This window comes from Sphaerodactylus townsendi, linkage group LG09 (genome assembly GCF_021028975.2).
Source record: "Sphaerodactylus townsendi isolate TG3544 linkage group LG09, MPM_Stown_v2.3, whole genome shotgun sequence".
Classification (NCBI taxonomy): domain Eukaryota; kingdom Metazoa; phylum Chordata; class Lepidosauria; order Squamata; family Sphaerodactylidae; genus Sphaerodactylus; species Sphaerodactylus townsendi.
In genome coordinates, this window is record NC_059433.1 from 16,292,830 (window position 1) to 16,313,246 (window position 20,417).

Genomic DNA, 20,417 nt, shown 5'->3' on the forward strand with positions numbered 1-20,417 from the left:
AAAACACACAACAAAAATAAACAGGTGAGTGAGCTCAGGGATGTGATAAAATGGAACTGAAGAGGAAGTTTGGGGATGGCACAGAGGCAGGGGAAATGGCAGCGGAAAACATAAAACTTAGTAACTATGATCACACAGTGAAGGAAGACGCCTTGAAAATGTTTCTGGCTAAAGAATCGTTTTAAGAGGAGGTTTATTTAAAACATTTTGAGGCTGAAAATGAAACATTTTCAGAACATAAGAGGGAAAAAAACAATGCAGAACTCCATGGAGGAAACATTTTATTTCCTTCCTCAAAAGGTTTTTTTAAAGGTTTGTGCGGAAAGGGCCATAGAGCAGTGGTTCTCAATCTGGGGGTCGGGACCCCTTTGGGGGTCGAACAACCCCTTCACAGGGGTCTCCTAAGACTCTCTGCATCAGTGGTCTCCATCTGTAAAATGGATAAATGTTAGGGTTGGGGGTCACCACAACATGAGGAACTGTATTAAAGGGTCGTGGCATTAGGAAGGTTGAGAACCACTGCCATAGAGGAAACATCAGATTATTACCTGCAGGAATGCTTGCAGACGCCATCCACATTTCATGTACGGGGAAAAATTGGTTGTAGAAATTAATTTGATCAATATGTTTGGCTTTTCCTTCACTTGGTTCATTCTTTTGGCTTTTCTTTAGCTTATTGAGAACTCTTGTTTGCCTTAAAATTGCTGAAGTTCTGTTTAAAAACTCTGTAAGAGATGTGTTCACTCAGCAGGATCTTTCTTTGCTTTTTAAAGTTAAATCTCTCCCCTTGGTTTAATATGTTCATGTTTAAATATGAATGTGAAGCATATTTTTCAAATTGAGGGATATTTGTTTACACAGGCATAGAATCCTGTCTGAAGTATTCCTCTTTGTATAAATTTAGGCTGCAGTGCCCTAATATCTCCTAATCTTCTGCAGTACTTTAACTATGCCTTCATTGTTTTGCAACGTAGTAGCTCTGTAACCCAGATTATTAATGTGAACTTCTTTATGCACGAAAATGATATAAACACTGAAAATCTAGTGTTTTTCTTTGTCCCTTTTTGCATCCATTATTCATGCATATCCTCCCCACATTCTCAACACTGCCCAGATTCACACATGAACATAGAAAGCTGCTTTATAGTGAATCAGAGCCTTGGTCTGTAGATGTCAATATTGTCTGTGTCGTGCCCCTGAGCCCCAGCACTGCATAGGATGCCCCTTTCCAGCATCTGAAAAGCCCTTCCTCTGGCCTCAGACATGGTGTTTGGGTGTGGCTGCTCTTCCCAAGGCTAACAGGTCCTTGGGCTGTAGATACACGGGAGCATCCTTCCCGGCCATTTTTATTCCCTTCCCCCAATCTGGGTTCTGCTCCTAGCCCTTCCCACTGGCTCAGAGCCTTTAAGGGTCCTGATCCAGTCCACTTGCTCCTCTGCTTACTTATTGGCCAGGCTGAACCCAGAGGTGGGATCCAGCAGGTTCTCACAGGTTCCCGAGAGTAGGTTACTAATTATTTGTGTGTGCCAAGAGGGGGTTACTAATTGGTGATTTTGCCACGTGATTTTTGCCTTAGTTACGCCCCTCCTCTCAGCAGTAGCGCGCAGAACTTGAAGCAGTCTAGCAGGAGGGGCACCAGCGTGTGTGGCAGCCTGCGCCTGTGTGCATTCGTTTCCCACCCAAGGACCGGCGCAGCGGCTGCGTCCTTGCCACAGCCCTGCCCAGGAATGCCCCGCCCCCGGAATGCCCGGCCACGTCTCCATCGTGCCCCACCCAGCCCCATTGGCGCTATGCCACAGTTTGATCCCACCACCATGGGAACCTGTACTAAAATTTCTGGATCCCACCACTGGCTGGACCCCATCTCTTCCCTTTTACTGCTCCAAGAGGGCAGAGGCCTCAGTTGGGCTTCTGGGCCTGCTCCAGGGCCCTTGCTGAAGGCCTGGGCTTCTGGTGCAACTTTGGCTCATTCCTGGGCTCAGCATAGCCTCCCTTCCAGGCACCTTCTGCCACTGTGCGGCCTTTGGAGCCCAGGCAGCCGCTGACCCAGGGTGGGGCTCCTCCCTAAAAGCTGCCTTGCTCCATGGGGTTGTTTGCTGCCTGCTGCTCTTTGCACCACTGGGGCCTGGGTAAATCTTTCTCCTGGGACTTCTGGGCCCTCTTCCAGTCAGGGCAGGGGTTCCGGGGCATGGTCCCCAGACAGTCTGCTCAAGTCTGGCAGGGACTCTCCAGCATCTCAAGTGGAGGTTTTCACATCACGTACCACCTGATCCTTTTTTAAGCTGGAGGTGCCAGGAATTAAACCTTCATGCCAAACAGAGGCTATGACACTGAGCCACAGCCTCTTTGCCAGTTCTTTGTACCAATGGCCCTTTCTGCACTGCAACGATGCGGGGGTGCGTTGGCGTAAAAGATGCTGATGCACCCCCCTGGGACCATTTGCATGGATGGTCCCGGGAGGGTGGCAGGCGGCGGCGCAGCCTTCGCACAGGCTGCGCCGTCCCTGAAAACTTACCTCATCCCCTGGCCTCCAGCTCGTCGCAGAGGCCAGAGGACACGCCCCCACAGGCTGGAGTGACGGCTCTAGAGTCACAGGTCAAGGGGCGTGTCCCCTGGCCTCTACAACGAGCCGGAAGCCAGGAGACGAGGTAAGCTTTCAGGGATGGTGCGGGGGACATGGTGCCTTCCAGCCACTGCCGTTCGCATGGCAGCGGTTGGAAGCCGCTGTTTTTGGAAAACCTCGCTCGGGGAGCGAGGTTGGGAAACAGCAGCTTCCAACCGCTGGGGGGAAGCGAGGGCGGCGCTGCTGCGATGCAGCACCGCCCCCATGCGAACAGCTCCTTAGGGACGGCATTTTTGCCCAGTATGAGGTTTGAGACACAGAGGATGTCAATAAGTGGGTGTAGACCTAAACCTTGAGGACATAGAAGAGCCCTCTGACTACCTAATTGTTCAAAATCTTAGACTGCAACTGGACATAAATTTTACTAAGAACAGATGCAGACTATTGTAATAACCTCATTGAGTTTGATTATATAGAATGCCTTCTGGTCAAAGGTACACATTTTCAAGGCCTGTTTATTATACTTGGAGGATTAAGAGTTGCATAGAATTCCTGCTGAAATTATCACTGTGTTTTAGCTGAATTGTGCTTATTACCAGAAATTCCAGAAGTAGTTTTGGAGTCCTTCAGCAAGACCATTAATAAAATTCAGCAACCCAACAGTGTTTTATGTACACATTTCAGTTGAGTGCTAAATGTTTCTGTGTATTTGATCGTTTTCCCACCCCCTGAAATGATGAATACTTTAGCTTTCAGAATATATTTTTCCCAGAGTGAATGAGAGTTGAGTTAAAAGTACCAAATTATTTAAGGGCTCTCACTCCCCCCTAACTCAGCTGGAAGGAACTCAGTTTCATCCTCACAACATCAGTGAGAACATCTTAAGTTTCTACTTCTACGTGTTACATAAAACATAATTAAGGGCTCTCACTCCCCCCTAACTCAGCTGGAAGGAACTCAGTTTCATCCTCACAACATCAGTGAGAACATCTTAAGTTTCTACTTCTACGTGTTACATAAAACAAATGAAAAACCAATAGCCATTAGCAATTGTTTGTTTATTTAGAATATTTCCATGCCACTCCAAAGGTGAGGTGCTGCCACAGAAAATTCCCTGTCTCTCGTTGCCACCAACCTCACCTTTGAAGGTGGGTGAGAGCATGGGGAGGAAGGCTTTTGAGAGGCAGGAAACTATGGGTCCTTCCGCACATGCAGAATAATGCACTTTCAAACTGCTTCCAATGCTCTTTGAAGCTGTGCGGAATAGCAAAATCCACTTGCAAACAGTTGTGAAAGTGGTTTGAAAACGCATTATTCTGCGTGTGCGGAAGGGGCCTATGAGAGGAGACAGTTCTTCAGGTACATAACTTTTTAGAATACAAATAAGAAACCGCACCCAAAACGATGGGGCATTTTCAGAGCGAATCTAAACTTTTCTCTGAAGAAATTTTCCTCAGTGTTGCTTTTCTTCCCGTGGAAGTCACATTTGCCGTATTTTTTGTCGATCCCGATTCCCGACAAAGCGAGAAGCCGTCACTCGCATCCAATTTTCCACATAACTACTTAAGACTGCTGTCCCTTTTCAAGTCTGTTCAGACTATTCGCCCAGAATTAACTTTCTTTTTAAGAAAAGGCCTTTGGTGGTTTATAAATTTTTTAGTACAGGATGCTAGCTGCCAGAACAGTTTTGGATGGCAACCAAAGATTTGAAGCAGTCTCCCGAACATGAAATGAGGTACGGCTCCTGGCGCACCTGGAGACAGTGCCTCTTTCATTCCCCTCCTTTGGAGTTATGACACCTTTGGCTTTCGCCTCAGAACATCAGGAATTTTCCTTCAAACTGACTTCTTGGAACTAGGATCGTACACTATTAGGGGATAATTTATCACATCATATTTCTCTGCCTTGAGAAATTTGGCTCCTTCTCTCTCTCTTTTTTTTTCCCCTTGCAACTGGGTGATTTTTTTAAAAAAAGAGAGAGGAAAAGAAACATGATTACAGGGACTGTTAGACCTGCAGGCATCTTCAGATGGGCCCAGATTTAATGGGCAGCAGGGAGTAAGTTAGAGCTAAGTGGCAGTAAGGGAAAACTGGGCATCATCAATTATAAACTAGTCTTAGAGGTCTGATTATTTCTGTGCATACAACTTCCCTTGAATGGCCCAAGCCTCCGCTCTCAGTCTGCTACTCACAAAGGGTTTCATTGATATTAGTTAGATTGGTTGGAGGGACATTTCTAGTTGTCCTGAATGAATGATGCATAGCAGAGCCGTTCTGATTTTCTTTTTCTGACCATGAGAAACAGGTTCGTGTTCCTGCAGAAACAGGAACAGAATCTCAAATGGAACTTCTCTTGAGGTCAAAAGCCCTCTGACCTCCCTATCCTCAAAAATAAAGCCTTGAAATATGAGCAGATGAATCAGCCAGAGTTAAGACATTGGCCCCTTCCGCACATGCAGAATAATGCACTTTCAATCCACTTCCACGATAGTTTGCAAGTGAATTGGGCTATTCCGCACAGTAAAATCCAGCTGCAAAGTGCATTGAAAGTGAATTGAAAGTGCATTATACTGCATGTGCGGAAGGGGCCATTGATGCCAGACAATCCAAATCAGGAAATGTGGCAGGAAGGTAGACAATACGAAAAGGTAGCTGATTGTCAAATGGCTGGGATTTATCAAACTACTTGTTAAATTGTATTGCTGAAGATTTTCATGGCTGGAATCACTAAGATGTTGTGGGTTTTCTGGGTTGTGTGGCTGTGTTCCAGTAGTATATTTTCCTGGAATCTTCAGAGGCTCTGGAAATAGTGAGGCAAGTTCAATCTTATAGAGATTCTTCTAGTCGTCCCCACTGTAATGTTCGTTATTGCTGCTGCATTTTGATCTCCAACAAATATTACATAGCCAAAAAACCCTTGTCAATTTCACTAGTATGAGTTAGTCTATTTTATGTTTTAAATGGTTAAATGTTCCTCTGTGTGCTGGCCGGCTAGATACATACTCTTGTGAAGGAAAAGTAATCCCACACCTAAGAACTGCAGAAGCAATGGAAGGAGGAAAAGTGAGTTGTCTCCTTAAGTTTTTGTAATAGCTGGTGAAATTAACAAGTGGGAGCAGCAGTGGCGTAGTGGCTAAGAGCAGGTGCATTCTGATCTGGAGGAACCGGGTTTGATTCCCTGCTCTGCTGCTTGAGTTGTGGAGGTTTATCTGGAGAATTCAGATTAGCCTGTGCACTCCCACACACGCCAGCTGGGTGACCTTGGGCTAGTCACAGCTTCTCGGAGCTCTCTCAGTCCCACCTACCTCACAGGGTGTCTGTTGTGAGGGGGGAAGGGCAAGGAGACTGTAAGCCCCTTTGAGTCTCCTAGAGGAGAGAAAGGAGGGATATAAATCCAAACTCTTCTTCTTCTTCTTTCCCCTGATCTGGTCTTTTTCATGGGTGGGAGGCATAGAAGATGATGATGGGAGAAAACGAGATCAGTGAAACAGACAGGACTTCCTCCCTGTACCTTCATAGAAGAGGAGAACTAAAATGTGAAACAACATTCCCAAATTTGTACAACTGTTATGGGAAAAAATGATGGACATGAGACTATGAATGTACTTCAGATAGAACACATTTGTTTATAGATGACACAATACAAGCCCAATAACATCAACTCGACCACATTGCCAGTAATCATTTGATAACCTAACCATTTACAACAACATGTGAGTCCTTCACACATATATACTGACAGAAGAAGGTCTCAAAAGTGTGGTTTGGGGCTCATGTGAAATCTACATCAGTAATAATTTGATAATAATTTGAGGTGTCTGATTTTCTTCTGTAGGCAGATAACAATACATAATTTACACAATGGGATCAATGCATATGGTCCTTTGCAGAATAAAAAGACACTCCTTGCTTCAGGAACCTGACAATCTAAATTTTTAATAGTGACGAAAGGTTATAGGGAATAACAGTGCAATCGGGGGGGGGGGTGAAACCAGTGGGAGGGCCATTTATGCTGTCACAGAGGCACTTATGCTGCTGTTGGTGAGCCACATGGCAGTGTGACATCCGGGCACCAATGCAGCCACAGCACCCGTGCTCCTCCAGTGGAAGAGTCCACACCAGCATCAAAGGGGGTGCTCCCAGAGTTAAAGCTGACTTTAATCAGCTTCCTGAGCACTTTTGAGCCCAGAATGCCCCTTTTGCTGCCACCAACTTATGCCAGCAAAATCAGTGGTTCAGCTGATTGAGTTGCGTATGCTACTTGCATGGCAAAGTGCCATCCCCAACTGCCCTTTAATTCCCCCCCCCCCCTTAAGATTGCACTGCCCAAAGAGAAGGTAGGACAACGATAGTGAGGGAGGGATGGGATCAGACAGAGTCAATCATTGGTAGGTTTCATATCATTTGCGAAAGACTAAATGGAGGACTAAAAATACTTTTGTATCCCAATTTTTATGACTTAACATATTCGATAAATTACCATGCATTGAAGGAAATAGTGGCCCTTTCCCCACTTACCTTAAGCCCCGCACTACTCTCCTCAAGTAGCACAGGGTCCAGCTGCACTCCCCACTTCAGGGGCGGCGAGAACGCAGGCGCCCCGACACTGCCTCTCTCGCGCCCCCTCAGCGTGCGTAATTCCTGGCGCCTTTTGAAATGGCACCTTTTGATGACCCTGCGCGGGGTCATGGGGAAGCCAGGGCGCACGCCAGGAATTGTGCGTGCTGGGAATTGCGCGCAGCAACCCTTGGACAAAGGTAAGTGGGGAAAGGGCCATTGTATTTTAAAGAAGAAATGAGAAGCTGAGAACAAGTGAATTGCTTTTATGGAGGAGTTCCCTTACATTATTAACTTGTGTTGTATTTGCCTGTGGAAGAGCCAGTGTAGGTCTCATGAACGTTGGAGAGAAAGAATGCCGCTTGCCTGCTCATCGCTGCGGTAGCTATTTCTTTTTTTTTTTTTTTGCAATCACCTTATGGAGAAAATCAGAACAAAAGATTCCACCAGACACAAGATAATAATTGAACATTACATGTCCTACAATGATTGATCACCAACGAGATTTGCAGAACACCCATATTGCCAGTTAGCATATCGTAAAGGAGGTCAGGATTTGTAATTGATTAACAGGTGGTAGAATCATTGCGAATTGAATCCACACTGATGCTGTAAATTCCCTATCTCTGCCTCATTGAGTTTAGGGTCAAAATAACCTCTCTCTCTGCATGCTGTAAACTTTTGCCATTTCCTTTGGACAGAGTAGGAGGAGGCTGAATGGAGTTCCAGACAACCTTTTGGGGACAACTCTATGGACGCTACACTCATATATCACATAAGACACAGCATGTCACTTTCAGCTATTATGCAATGATTTTAACTGTCACAGTCAGGGATTCCAAAATGCATTTGCAGTAAACAGATTTTAGCTAATATGTTGATATCTCTTGTAGTTCTGTGACAGTTTTTCTTTTGAAAGCTAAGATGACTTTCTAATTTTGCCATCCACGATCTATATTTTCCCTTGAATATCATGGTATATTTTTGGATAGCATCTTTCCTTTAATGCGGTGCTCTTCAGAGGCAGACTGAGGGGAAATTGCGCCCGGGGTGCATGCGCACCCTGCGCTTCTGCCACGGTGTCGCCCGTCTCCGCCCCACCCCCTTGACAGCTCGGTCACTCCTCTGCTGCTGCTCCGCCTGGGGCGCTGCGCCCCCCGGCCCTGTGGGCGCTACGCCACTGGTGCTCTTCAAGCTGGGTACTACTTAGGGGACTTTAGAGTTCGCTGGATGCTTATCAAGGGTATCTCAATTCTAATATCACTAATGGCAGACAAATTGTTCATAAAGGCAGCTCGCTCACCACTTCTTTGGCCATACACAGGTACAGGGGAGGTTTTTTATGTACTCTATTCAGGCCTAACACCAGCAGTCAGTGCTGTGGCATGTCTGACTGTATCCATGCACAGGGAAAGGAAGCACTGCTATCAGCCAGCACATTTGCAACTGAGGTAGAAGGCTGCCTTCTGGTTTGGCCATATCTACTCCAACATGTGTACAAGAGCAGAGGATACGTTCTGATCCCCACCATCCACTCTCTTGCCACCTCTGTGACTTCTCTTTTTACACTTGCCTAAATGAATTTTGCAGCTAAAGTCAGCTCAGAAGTGGGATTTCTCTACTGAAAGACAACTGTAATTGAGTAGTGCATTGTTTCTTCCTCGACAATACAATTAATGGTTTTTAGTTTGCTGCAAACCCCTCTGCCATTGTCTGGCTTTAAAAAGATATATATTTGTTAGTGAAGGGGGAAGAAGTAGGGAAGATCTTGCCAGCAGCAGTTCAATGCCATCTTGGATAAGTTTGTTTTCTCCTCTCTTTGCAGGTACTTAAACCTGGGTGGGGCTAAAGGAGTGAGCTGATAGGCTCTTGGCCCTTAGCAGCTTGTAGGCTGCGCTAAGTAAATCAGGACCTGTCCGGCATGTGTTTAGAGAGGAGGCAGTTTAGTTTATTTAAATGTATTGCTTAATTTTTATTTTATTTTTATTTTTTCATTTGTATCCCACTTTCCCCTGAAGAGTTCAGGGCAGTGAACAACAACAGTATAAAAACAGCATAAAACATTAAACCTCCTTTCTGATAAAATAAAAATGGCTAAGCTTCTAAATAACTCTAATGTTGAAATCTCTGAAGCTGCTGCTATATTTTTACTCTGTGTACTGCAAGTTGAGCAATAATGATCTTTTTATTGTATTTGAAATTCTTGGCACTGGTTTTATGCCTAATAAAGGTTTTGGATTTGGATTTGGATTTGGATTTGGCATTAAACAGATGGTCTTGTACTTTGGAACTTTCTTGATGCCACTATTGGGTAATATAGAAATGCCTTAATAAATATATAAATATACAATTGAAGAAGGCATTGTACTAGAATCATGAACAAAACCTGCAGATTTTGATGGTACTGTTAATAACCTGTGCCACTGATTAGGGCTATGAGTAAGGTGATTGCAAAAGAGACAGGTTTGTTCAGGTAACCAGTGGAGAGAGGGTCTGACTACTTGTTTATCAGCATTAACTACACCATTCATATCAATAGCTACTATACCTTTGGCATAGTGTCAGATATCCATGACATATCAAGCAGCTGTATTACCGACACTTGGTTTATCTAGATCCAAGAAGTTGTGAACAAAATAAGTCTAAGGAGGCCAAACTAAGGAGGCCAAACTAAGGAGGTTTGCTTCTTTTTATACTCATGTGGATGTCTCCAAAAGCAGGATAAAATATTTTTAAGTGGATAAAAATGGAAACAGGATAAGGTAGCTGAAGAACAGGGTGGAACATTTCACTGAAAACGAGTGGCAAGTTGGAAGGGGAAAATAATTGTGTATCATATTAAATTTAAAGTTATGTTGAAAGGATGCTGGTTTATGATGTTCAATGGACGCAGTAGATTTCAACTAGCTTACTGCTCAGGTTTCTTTTTTTTACTGCAGAGACCCTTGGAAGTTGCTGAGCCAGGAATCTTTAAAATGCAAAATGTCCATATCCTCCTCACCAAAGTATAATTCATAAGACTCTCTGGGGAAGCTTGGACAATAAAATTGGCATAAGATTGAGATGTTTGCAGTATAAATGTGTCCATAGTATTATATATGTACAAGATGAGGCAACGTGCTGCACATACTGAAAAGTCAAGACAGGTGTTTTGTTTTTGGGTTTTTTTTAACCAGAAAGTGGTTAAACAGAAAAAGAGAGTCAACTTACGGCCTACCGTGATGTTTGGTTCATTGGTGATAAAGTAGAGAGGCAATATTGAATGACAGCATCTTCCAATGTGTGGATTGTAGCCAGAAGAGGTGAGGACTGGGCTCCGCTACTGAAACCTTTCTACTAGAATTCCTGTTTGTCATGTTTGATGCCAGTGGCCATAAATAATAAGACATTCGGGCTGAGCCTTCAGCAAATAAGCACTCTGAAGTAACCAGTCAGAAGTGTTAAATCAACAAATAAAAGCAAGATTGTGGAAGAGGGATTTCTGTTCGGTGCTTTCACAAAATACTGGCTCAAGGCAGTAAGCAACGAAACTAATAATCTGGAAATTTACAGTGATAAACCCAAAGGTTGTTCAGCGTATGACATTATACACCGGTGGAAATTCTTGACTGCGAGTCAGGGATTTTTGCACAAATCCTTGAAAACGTTCGTAAAACATGTTCAGTTCTCTCCTCCCTTTACCACAGTGTGCGTCTGCACCACCCCCTAGAAATGATTCCTGGTTGCCATTTTATGATTCCTCCCCTTTTCTCTCTTTTTGTTCGATAACATTGCTTCTATTTGGGTGCTGTGTGGTTTCCGGGCTGTATGGCCGTGTTCTAGCAGCATTCTCTCCGGACGTTTCGCCTGCATGTGTGGCTGGCATCCTCTGAAGATCTGAATTGCTTCTATGCTTTACAGCAGGGCTGCTGTAGTAGTTCATTCTTTGCTAAGCAGCCCTCCTTGCCTGCCCCCTAAACAACAACAACAACCCTGCAGGGAAAAAACAGGAAAAACCTGCAGGAAGAACAGGCTAGGGGCATGAGCTGAGAAAATGGCGCCAAAGAGGATGTCTGGAAACTTCAGAGCGGCATGGGAAATGCCTTTAAAAAACCGCACAGGCAAATGAAATCATCTTAAAAACATTTCAGCTGAAGAATCATTTTAAAAGGGCATTCATTTAAAACATTTGGAGGCTGCAAATACAATGTTTGGGGTGAGAACACTGCAGAACTCCATGGAGGAAATGTTTTATTTCCTGCTTCCAAATATTTTAAAGTGTCTGGATGGAAAGTACCATTGTGACAGTCAAAGATTATTGCTGTGGTTTCTGGATGCGCTATTGAGTTCATGATAATTTTCTCAGAAGCAGTAGGAACTTAATGCTGTCAGCCCACAGCATTTGCATGTTGCATTGTATACTGACTTCAGTTTTTGACATGTTTGCTAAAGACTGCAAGTCAGTCATAGCAGAATCACAGTACATTGTGACATGGCGCCTGTCAGCTCCTTTTCTGGTGTCTGCCGAGAGTTTTTAGAAAGTGGGTAAGTTCAGTCAGTGCTTTGGCCCAGCAAGCTTCTGATTGCCCACTGGAGAGTTGATTGACTGTGCTGGTATTTTAAAATGTTACTTTGGCAGCAACTGACAACACAGGAATCTTCACTGAATAAGTAAAGTTAACCTGGGACTCCACCTCCTGCAACAGCCATTTTGTGGCTCCGCCCACGATGCTATGTCAGAATTCCAAAGATACCCACAGTCTTGTAAAGGTTCAGGATGTCAGGTCTAGAATACACAAATGCTCCATTTATGCTACAATTCTTTATTGACAGAAATAGCTCTGGAAAGAATGGTTGGAATTTCAAGTGAGGCAAAGAACTTCTTAGGTGAAAAGCTGCATTTGGTAAGAAGAACCAGGCCAAGAAATCGTCAAACACAGAAGCTTATTATGATGGTTGGTTCTCCTTGAATTTTAAAAGAATAAAAGAATGTATTTCATTCAGGTGGAAAATAAATTCTTTACTGGAGTAGATTTGGTTCCTTTCTCCTGCAATGTTTTAGCACAAAGTTCTGGAGGAGGAGGAGGAGGAGGAGGAGGAGGAAGAGGAGGTGGTGATGAAGAAGAAGAAGAAGAAGAAGAAGAGGAGGAGGAGGAGGAGGAGGAGGAGGAGGAGGAGGAGGAGTTTGGATTTATATCCCCCCTTTCTCTCCTGCAGGAGAATCAAAGGGGCTTACAAACTCCTTTCCCTTCCCCCCTCACAACAAACACCCTGTGAGGTAGGTGAAGCTGAGAGTGCTCAGAAGAATTGTGACTAGCCCAAGGTCACCCAGCTGGCATGTGTTGGAGTGCACGGACTAATCTGAATTCCCCAGATAAGCCTCCACAGCTTAGGTGGCAGAGCTGGGAATCAAACCCGATTCCTCCAGATTAGATACACGAGCTCTTAACCTCCTAGAAGGACAAGAAAAACAAGAAGAGGAGTTGTTGTTGTTGCTGTTGTTGTTTGGATTTATACCCCACCTTTCTCTCCGGTGAGGTGGCTTACAAACTCTAGGTGGGGCTCAGAGAGTTCTGAATGAATTGTGACTAGCCCAAGATCAACAGTCTTCATGTGCGGGAGCACGGAAACAGATTCAGCTCACCAGAAGAGTCAGCCACTCACGTGGAGAAGTGTAAGACTGTGTCTCAAAATTCTAACTGTTGTCACAACAAACTACTGTAATCTCTTTCTGCTTTACGAAAGTGGTGAAAGAGAAGACGAATGAGTCAGTGTACTTTTGGACCTCGTGGCAGCCACTTTGAGATCAGATACTTGGTGGGTCTTTTCCAAATCAAACTGAGACAAATAGACTGAGACTGCAAAAGGTCCCCCACAGGCAACCTTTGAGTGAACCATAGTTACAGGTGAAATACAGTGCAATCTGATACACGATAATGCCATTCTAAAGCTGTTGATTTCGATGGACTTAGAAGAGCGTAACTCTTTTTAGGACTGTAATGGTGAGAGTTGAGAGGATTTACTCTGAATCCTACTCAGATCTATCCAGTGTAGTCCAAGGAAATGGTCTTTAGGATTGCCCTGTTAGTAAGAAGTGTAAGCTTTGTCTCTTAGACATTTATCATATAATTGTCTCTATCTTCCCCCTTTCATAAATGCAAGGCTTATTCTGTAATTACTAAAACATATGACAGATTCCACACCATGAAATTAGTCCTAGCGTTAGCCATTGTTGCTCTGATCAGCAGTAAATGAAGTAATGGGGACACTTTGCCCTAGGCCAGGCTGACCAGACGTCCCGCTTTTGGCGGAACAGTCCCGCCTTCAAACAATTTGTCCCGCGTCCTGCGGGTTAGTGAAATTGTCCTGATTTTTGGGAGGCTGCCGCACTGCCTTCTGGGGCGCAAGGCAGTGCGGCAGCCTCCCGCGTGTGCGGCCGCAGGAGCACGGCCTTCTGGGGCTTGCCATTTCCCGTCCTGTCACAGGGCGGGAAACGGCACGCCCCAGAAGGCCGTGCGCTCCTGCGGCTGCATGCGCACACCTACCCCTGCATGCGCCGCCTACCCCTGTCCCGGTTCAGAAAGGTGACCATCTGGTCACCTTACCCTAGGCCAAATGCTGGATACTGACACATACCTTTAAATCACACAGTGCAGCAAGACTTGGGTGACATTGCTTCTCCCACCTGTTTTTGCTGAAATCCTTTCATTTAACCCCCTATTTGATCTTATTTATGGAGGAAAATTCTATTAGATGGCATGCAAAAAAAGTGTGCAGATGACCAACCAGTCAACTGGTAAGAATACAGGTGAGTGCCTCAGTCTCATTTATCCAGCGCCTAGCATGCAAGACAACAAATTTACTGGCAGCACACTTTGACCAATATAACAGATGACTGGCGCCGCACATTTATTTTGTAATTGTCCCAACTTAGAAGCAGGGAGCAGGAAAGATGTCTGTAAAATCCTGATCATCAGTGGCTCTCCAGAGGGACTTCTCTCCCTGCTGAGCAATCCACCACAGGGACTGTCTTCCGTCACGACCATTGACTTATGGCTGACCTTTAGCATTCAAAAGTGGGGAAGAAAACACAGTGTTGGAATCATGCGTGACCCTTCTGCCCTGGCGCCATTTGTGAACCACACAGATACCTCAGAGATAAATGCTTCTGTGAACTGGGTTGTTTTACAGATGGCGCAAACACCTCTCCTGGAGCTTTGTGGCTAGCAAATCGGGGCTTTTGCAGATGTCCAAGTGTCAGGAGGATTTAGCTATCCTTTTAGCAGACGCACTCTGAAAATCCCTAAACGTTTTGAACATAACTCTTTTTTGTTGCAACTTCTAGGCTTTTGGCTGTCATGGTCTTTTCAGGGATGCCTGGTGTATTATTCTTTCCATGAAATAGGGATCCCTAAACTCTGGCTTGTTCCCTCTTCCAGTTTCCTGCTTTTAAATCAAAGCTATTTAAATCAATGTAGGAAATGCCCTGCTAGCTGTGTTTGTGTGTTAAATCTTACAGATGTCTGTTCTGTGCAGAAGAGATCTTAATGCAGGGTCACGGCTAGGCAGAAATAGCCACAGAGCAAGGAAACTTTTCATTCTGGGCTGCTCTGTCAAAACAAAATTGTAATGTAGACAGAGGTCTATTGAGAAGAGCTCCGTAGAACACTTCTTGGAGATGCATTTATGGCCCACTCAATACATGCAGCATAATTAAATCATGGCAGCCCGAGGCAGCTGAGCAGATTGTAGCACTTCTGGTTGCCCGTAGAACATAGGTGTCAAACTCGCGGCCCTCCAGATGTTATGGACTACAGTTCCCATCATCCCCTGCCAGCGTGATGCTGGCAGGGGATGATGGGAACTGTAGTCCACAACATCTGGAGGGCCGCGAGTTTGACACCTGTGCCATAGAAGATACCATTTTGAATGTTCGCCCATTTAAGTTAACTCCCAGCAACTGAAGTAAACAACAACAAAAACCTTAGTATGTTAGGAGAAAAGGTCCTAATCAATATCACTCCAATGTTGTGCTGGTTTTCAGGCAATCTTTTATATATGGGAAGCAATCAATAAAATAATTGCAACACAAATATCAGATACCGTAATTTATTTATTTATTTATTTATTTATTTATTTATTTATTTATTTATTTAATGACATTTATAGGCCGCCTCATCCCCGAAGGGCTAGAGGCGGCTCACAACATGGCTGTTTCACCAGCAAATTAATACAACATAAAAATAACCCATTAAAACTCAGCAGCAATTAATAATGAATAATTAAAACAGCAAGATTGTATAACACATATACACACATACACAGGCGCCCGATCTAAGGCCAAAGGAAAAAAAAGAAGAAAGAAAGAAAGAAAGAAAGAAAGAAAGAAAGAAAGAAAGAAAGAAAGAAAGAAAGAAAGAAAGAAAGAAAGAAAGAAAGAAAGAAAGAAAGAAAGAAGATAGGCAGGGCCCAAGATGGAATTAGGGCCCAACCAAGGTGGTCCAGGCAGGCAGCTTTGATTTCAGTTTCAGTTTCAGTGGGGTAATAATATGGGCGGGAACATTTGAAACTCCGAGACTTTAACATCCATAGTTATCTATGAGTAAAGCCACTGAAAGTGGAATTTATTTCTGGACATCCAGTCATACGATGGATGCCGAATTATCCAAATTAGATGGATCCTCCTACGAACCCCAGTCCCATTTCTGAATTGCTACTGTGAAGTCCTGTACCCAGGAGTCTTCTTATGATGACATAGCTGGGAGGTGCAGTTTCAGTAGTCCCAAGCATCCGACATCTTTTATTCCGGGTCAACAGGGCTGAAATGGAACTTAAATGCTGTGGACTGTTCAGTTTGCACCTCCAGATTCCAACTGCATCTCTGAAGGTAGCATGGCAGTCCTGTTGTGGAAAGGTTGGAAGTAACACCCCAAATCATAATGTTGGTCATTCAAAATGAGTAAAGTTAACACAGAACTGAATTCTCTTGGAACTCTCTCAGCCCCACCTACCTCACAAGGAGTCTGTTGTGAGGAGAGGAAGGAAAAGGAGTTGTAAGCCGCTTTGAGACTGCTAAAGATGGGGGAAAGCAGGGTATAAAAAAAACACTCCTCCTCCTCTTCCTCCTCCTCTTCAAATGCTTCTTAGCTGCATATTTGGAGGCCCATCTCTCTGAACAAGAACCAACATGATGCCTTCAATCATCCCATCTTTCCTGTCCCTTCTTGTGGTTTTTGTACATCTATCAGTGTTCCATCTGGATCCTTCTTTGCAGTGGCAGATGGGAACTTCCTGAATGGGTCAGGACAGAGTTAGGAAACAGTTTGGCAGAACTGTTTTAGGGCATTCACCTAATAGATCTATGGTGTATTTACTGGTCATGATTTCTAAACGGATGCGATTTCCCCCCCCCTAGCTCTCGTGTTTGAGTTTGTCATGGGACACAAGTGGGCACCCCCTCCCCCCAAATTCAGTTGATGCAGCTGAAAAGGTGTGTGACAGAGACCTCCCTAGGCATATTGGGTTCCTTGGCATGCGGCAGCCTCTCCATTTAAGTCCAGCTCAGGAGCATTTACACGGCTGCCCCTCTGTTCCTAATGAATGGGAAAGACTTCTCGTTCCAATGTACACACAGACTGACTCCCACACTCACCTTTATGACAGCGGAATTATGTGCATGTCAGAGGTTTTGAATCAGAGCCTAGCCAAGCCATTTCTAAGTTTCTGTACACACTCAACGGTTTTCAAGGCAACAAGATGTTTTAACGGCTATTTTATATGCAGCAGCTATAACCAATGTGGGCAGAATGATAACTTTTTTTTTTTTTTAACATCAACTGTCTGCAGCAAACAATGTACGTGTGTTTATGAAGTTTGTTCATTTCTTATTGAGGTCGTTGCTATACAGGACTATGAGTTGCCAGCAGCAGGGAGCCAAACTATCCACTGTTACAGCAGATTCTTTTCATCGCTGCAATTATATAGTTATCGCATTATAGTGTAACCATTTGGTATTGGTTACAAGTGATTGTTTTGTACAGCTGTCATGTTGAGCTGTCATGTTGAGAAAGGAACAACAGCTATAAAACAAACCATTTTTTTCCGCACTGTTTTAATTAATGGTGGTAAATTAGAGGTTCAAAAAACTCACAGTGGACCTGTAAGCTTTATGCAGAGGAATGTCTAAACATCATGAATAACTGATACACCACAGCAAAAAAAAACACAAGTTTCTTGAAGCAGCTGGCACTTTAGTCTGCTTGGTTTGCCTTACGCAATAAGAATTCTAAGCACCCAAAATTAGCTTCTCCCTCCTGGGTTCCTAGTTTATTCAGATGAAGGATCCACTTGGATACCAGATGCATATTTCTGACAATCAGCAATGCCCCTGCCAAAGTGTTTCTGGCTCCTGGCACTTCTCAAATGTCCTATAGCCTTTCGGCTGTCAAATTCCACATGGGTGCAAATAGCTCTACCCTCCCCCCAGGCCCAACGTCACCAACTGTGAGTCCATTTAGGATCCCCAGCACAGGTCTGCCGGGACCTTCGTTTTCTTTCGTACCTGCTTTCTTCTCAAGAAGAGATCTGGTTGTTTTTCTTCCTGGTTATATCTCAAACCTATGGACCTTGCTTCCACTCCCGTGGAAACTGATAAAAAGCTTCTGAGGATGTTATTTCTATATGGCATCTGCGCATCTGGGTAAGCTGGCATAATGAGTACCTCCAGCAAAAAGTCAGTGGTCAACTCTTTGGCCAAAATATTTGACCCAAATGCTTTGCAAAACCAGCGTCCTTCTACTGAAGAAGAAGCCTTCGAAGCTGCCCATTCAGCAGACAACCCGGTTAGCTGCCCTGAAGATGTGAGTGGGTTGGATTTGAAGTTTGCTTCTTTGGGCCAGAAAATAGACAAGATACTGACCGTGCAAGACTGCGTTCTTCAGAAGCTGGACTGTGTTTCTCAGGAAATCTTCTGCATGGAAAAGAAGATTGAGAATTTGAAGGGGGACGGAAGAGGCTCGGGACCCACCGCTACAACAGCCGAAAATCTAAGTAATTTTGACGTGAAGATGCTGTGCGTAGATATTAACAACAAACTGGCAGACATGAGCAAGAATACCGAGCAACAAACAAAAAAGTTAGATGGGCTGGAACAAGTTGTGCTAGGGGTAGAGAAGCTTGTCAGCTATTTCGTAGAGAAGTTGAAGACTTCTAAAATCAGCAGTCTAATACACAGAGATGAACTTCCTCATAAGCTCCTTAGAATAGGTGGCTACTTGAGAAAAGATAAAGCAAGCAATCTTTTCAGGATGCAGATGTTTTCCGACAAGAAGGACCCTTTGTTCAGCAAAAGAAATGAAAAGGTGAGCCCAAAGTTGCAATTCCAAGCCTACCTTTCTTTTTCTCTCTGCTTTGCATTTAGCAAAAGTTGTTTTGTTGTTATCTGTTGCATATCATTTAGCTTTACACTTGAAATGTTGTGGACTGAATTGGAAGTAGCATAAGCTGGGTGACCTTGCTTGCTAGGTGACCTTGGGTCAGTCACTCTCAGCCTAACCTACCTTCTAAGGTTGTTGTGAGGATAGCACAGAGGAGAGGAGAATGATGTATGCCTTTTGGGTCCCCATTGGGGTGAAAAGCAAGATGTAGATATAGATCAGGGGTAGGGAACCTGCAGCTCTCCAGATGTTCAGGAACTACAATTCCCATCAGCCTCTGTCAGCATGGCCAATTGGCCATGCTGGTAGGGGCTGATGGGAATTGTAGTTCCTGAACATCTGGAGAGCCGCAGGTTCCCTACCCCTGATATAGATGATATAGATCAGGAGTGGCCAACCTATACTGTGCCTGATGTTCATGGACTACAATTCCCATCAGCCAATTGGCCATGCTGGCAGAGGCTGATGGGAATTGTAGTCCATGAACATCTGGAGCACCACAGGTTGGCCACCCCTAATATAGACGAAGTAAAATAAAATGCACCATAATTTAACCACAAAGTTAAAAAAAGAAGTAAAACAGGCAATATTTCATGAAAAACACAAGTCTGCTGATGAGAAATGCAGATTCTTTTCAATGATGAAATAACACAATAAAATCCTGTTCCTAATTTCCCCAATCCCCAAATTCTTATAAAAACAAATACAATGAATCTCTTCCAATTTGTGAGTCCCTGAATATTTTTAAGACTATCATATCATACTTTAAAAAAAAACTTCTTAGGCATTTTATCATAGTAACTAGCAATTTTTATTTAAATTTCCACAAGTCCCCCTTTGCCTTCAATTTGTTTACAAATGAAATGATTTTATTATGTAAAATGTAAAAGGAACATTGCGGGATTGAGGGACTGAGGAAATTAGGAACAGGGTTCTACTACTGACCTAACAAGACATTTTAGTGCAGATGCAGGTATAGATTAGTTAGCGGTGGGTGGATCTCCTTCCCGCCCTCCAGTTTTAACTTAATGATATAATTAGGAATATGCTAAGGTCTCAAGGCCTTTCAGAGGGTTTTGGACAATTTTCATAGGCACCCAGATAACTGAAATGGAAGGAGTGGGGAGGTAACCAACCCATCACTAATATTAACTAAAATGAAACTGCTTGAATTGAGAAGCAATTGCCATAATAACACTTGGCGTTTCTAGAGCTCATCTTAAAAGTTCAAAGTGATTCCCAAAGTTCCAGTCTCTTTACATTCATTATCTCAATAATCCCGACAGCCCAGTCGAGCACTATCATGTTCACGTGCGATCAGAGGACTGAGACTTGCCAAAGTTAGTTTGCAGCTGATGTGAGGTTTGAATGGGGGACTTCCTGTCTCTCTTAGTCAGCCCCCCACTTTCCACTGTCATTTCAAGTGTCCCACATTTATGTGGAACGTCCAGCGGTTGAGTCTAGGTTCTTTTGAAAATCACAGTCCTTAAAAAGCCCCACTTTCCTGTTAGACAAACCATGCTGGAGTAAACACATGTAATTCAATAAAGGCCAATGTGGTCTGTGAGGAGAGATAGCCAGCAGAACAAGATGACATGTTGCAAAGTGATTCCTTACAGAAATCCAGGCCAAGGATTCCCCATATAAGCTCGATGGCTCTGCAGGGACCCCTTTAAAATAGTGATAACCACATGGCAAAGTAACGTGCTGTCAAAAAGAATGAAACAGCGGAAAGCTACGAACCCTTTTGAGGGTATGAAAGCGGGTCTGTTTCTCTATGCAAATAAACCTTTGTGTTGTGTATTACTTCTAGTTTTATGACGTGCATATTAGTATTTCATTTGAAAAGCGTAGGCTTGTTGGTGACCAAACAGGGCTCGGCT

The 20,417-nt window shown here is 43.9% G+C and overlaps 1 protein-coding gene across 2 annotated transcripts in view; it reads left to right on the forward strand.

Annotated features, from left to right (window-relative positions):
• MYLK4 (myosin light chain kinase family member 4) overlaps positions 1 to 20,417 on the forward strand; it is a 137,862-nt gene that overhangs the window by 76,497 nt on the left and 40,948 nt on the right. Inside the window, exon 1 of one of the 2 annotated variants that reach the window (XM_048507122.1) lies at positions 17,682 to 18,459. The exons of the other annotated variant lie outside the window; for it this stretch is intronic. Within the exon in view, the coding sequence (XP_048363079.1) occupies positions 17,812 to 18,459 (648 nt within the window). The 5' untranslated portion in view covers positions 17,682 to 17,811. Of the gene's footprint in view, positions 1 to 17,681; positions 18,460 to 20,417 lie in introns of those variants that run through there. 2 annotated transcript variants of the gene reach the window in all.